Consider the following 2500-nt stretch of genomic DNA (forward strand, 5'->3'; position numbering starts at 1 on the left):
GTTTATACATGGAGGACAGAGGAAAGGTTTTATCTGTAGCTAACATGTTTATACATGGAGGACAGAGGAAAGGTGAGCTAACATGTTTATACACGGAGGACAGAGGAAAGGTTAGCTAACATGTTTATACATGGAGGACAGAGGAAAGGTTTTATCTGTAGCTAACATGTTTATACATGGAGGACAGAGGAAAGGTGAGCTAACATGTTTATACATGGAGGACAGAGGAAAGGTTTTATCTGTAGCTAACATGTTTATACATGGAGGACAGAGGAAAGGTTTTATCTGTAGCTAACATGTTTATACACGGAGGACAGAGGAAAGGTTAGCTAACATGTTTATACATGGAGGACGGAGGAAAGGTTAGCTAACATGTTTATACACGGAGGACAGAGGAAAGGTTAGCTAACATGTTTATACATGGAGGACGGAGGAAAGGTTAGCTAACATGTTTATATACGGAGGACAGAGGAAAGGTTAGCTAACATGTTTATACATGGAGGACGGAGGAAAGGTTAGCTAACATGTTTATACATGGAGGACGGAGGAAAGGTTAGCTAACATGTTTATACATGGAGGACGGAGGAAAGGTTAGCTAACATGTTTATACATGGAGGACGGAGGAAAGGTTAGCTAACATGTTTATATACACGGAGGACGGAGGAAAGGTGAGCTAACATGTTTATACATGGAGGACAGAGGAAAGGTTAGCTAACATGTTTATACATGGAGGACGGAGGAAAGGTGAGCTAACATGTTTATATACACGGAGGACGGAGGAAAGATGAGCTAACATGTTTATACATGGAGGACAGTGTCGAGCACCTGAGCATGAATAAGGCTATAGTCAGTGGTGAGTTTGGTGATTTCATACCTGGTTGCACTGTGTTTTAATGACGGCACGCATAAATGTTCCCTCGCGTGCGCACAGAATAAAGACGATGCTAATTGCCTCTAGGAATGGAATGTAACACATTTCATTCACAAGTTTTGTGTGAATGTATCTGAGGACGTATTTGAACACACCTGACGACCTGAGCTATTGTTATGCAAAGTAGCCAGGTGGGTACTTGGCGAGTTTTGGCGCATGAGTCGAGTGCAGCGCATTCTTGTGTGCACGCCCGTGCACATCCGTGCATGTGCGTGCGCGTGCTCCTGCTCACAGACCTGTCCCATGATCAACGCACCACTGGCTATAGTCACTAACCATCAGTTAGCTGCTGTGCGAGAGCCATCCTGCGGTGGGCGCTGCTCCCCTGGGGAGCAACAGAGTGGATCAGCTCCCATACAGGACACAGCTTCATCATGGAGGCCTCCGCCTCCACTGGGTCAAAACCCTGACTCGCCTGGTGGGGTACACACACACACACACACACACACACACACACACACACACACACACACACACAGACGTCAGTGTCAAAAGTATTAGGACAGAAATTGTGTGCGTGTGTGTGTGTGTGTGTGTGTGTGTGTGTGTGTGTGTGTGTGTGTGTGTGTTCTCTCACGGTTGTCTGCCTCAGTCGTAGTGCCCTCTCATCGTGGTGCTTGTACACCAGGGGGCGCTCTGTCTCCCTCTGCAACTCTCCTCCAAACTCCTCCACTAGCATCTGAAACAGCACACGGCAGGGAACAGCACTGACTGACTGACTGACTGACTGACTGACTGACTGACTGACTGACTGACTGACTGACTGACTGACTGACTGACTGACTGACTGACTGACTGACTGACTGACTGACTGACTGACTGACTGACTGACTGACTGACTGACTGACTGACTGACTGACTGACTGACTGACTGACTGACTGACTGACTGACTGACTGACTGACTGACTGACTGACTGACTGACTGACTGACTGACTGACTGACTGACTGACTGACTGACTGACTGACTGACTGACTGACTGACTGACTGACTGACTGACTGACTGACTGACTGACTGACTGACTGACTGACTGACTGACTGACTGACTGACTGACTGACTGACTGACTGACTGACTGACTGACTGACTGACTGACTGACTGACTGACTGACTGACTGACTGACTGACTGACTGACTGACTGACTGACTGACTGACTGACTGACTGACTGACTGACTGACTGACTGACTGACTGACTGACTGACTGACTGACTGACTGACTGACTGACTGACTGACTGACTGACTGACTGACTGACTGACTGACTGACTGACTGACTGACTGACTGACTGACTGACTGACTGACTGACTGACTGACTGACTGACTGACTGACTGACTGACTGACTGACTGACTGACTGACTGACTGACTGACTGACTGACTGACTGACTGACTGACTGACTGACTGACTGACTGACTGACTGACTGACTGACTGACTGACTGACTGACTGACTGACTGACTGACTGACTGACTGACTGACTGACTGACTGACTGACTGACTGACTGACTGACTGACTGACTGACTGACTGACTGACTGACTGACTGACTGACTGACTGACTGACTGACT

The 2500-nt window shown here is 47.8% G+C and overlaps 1 protein-coding gene across 1 annotated transcript in view; it reads right to left on the reverse strand.

Moving 5' to 3' along the window:
- Window positions 1-2500, reverse strand: part of spag17 (sperm associated antigen 17) — a gene marked incomplete at both ends in the record, with an annotated part of 169923 nt that overhangs the window by 127057 nt on the left and 40366 nt on the right. Inside the window, 2 exons of the mRNA XM_084332990.1 lie at window positions 1208-1346; window positions 1509-1610. Of these exons, the coding sequence (XP_084189116.1) occupies window positions 1208-1346; window positions 1509-1610 (241 nt within the window). The remainder of the gene's footprint in view (window positions 1-1207; window positions 1347-1508; window positions 1611-2500) is intronic.

The sequence above is a fragment of the Notolepis coatsorum genome (assembly GCF_963971535.1).
Source record: "Notolepis coatsorum genome assembly, chromosome: 1".
Lineage (NCBI taxonomy): Eukaryota > Metazoa > Chordata > Actinopteri > Aulopiformes > Paralepididae > Notolepis > Notolepis coatsorum.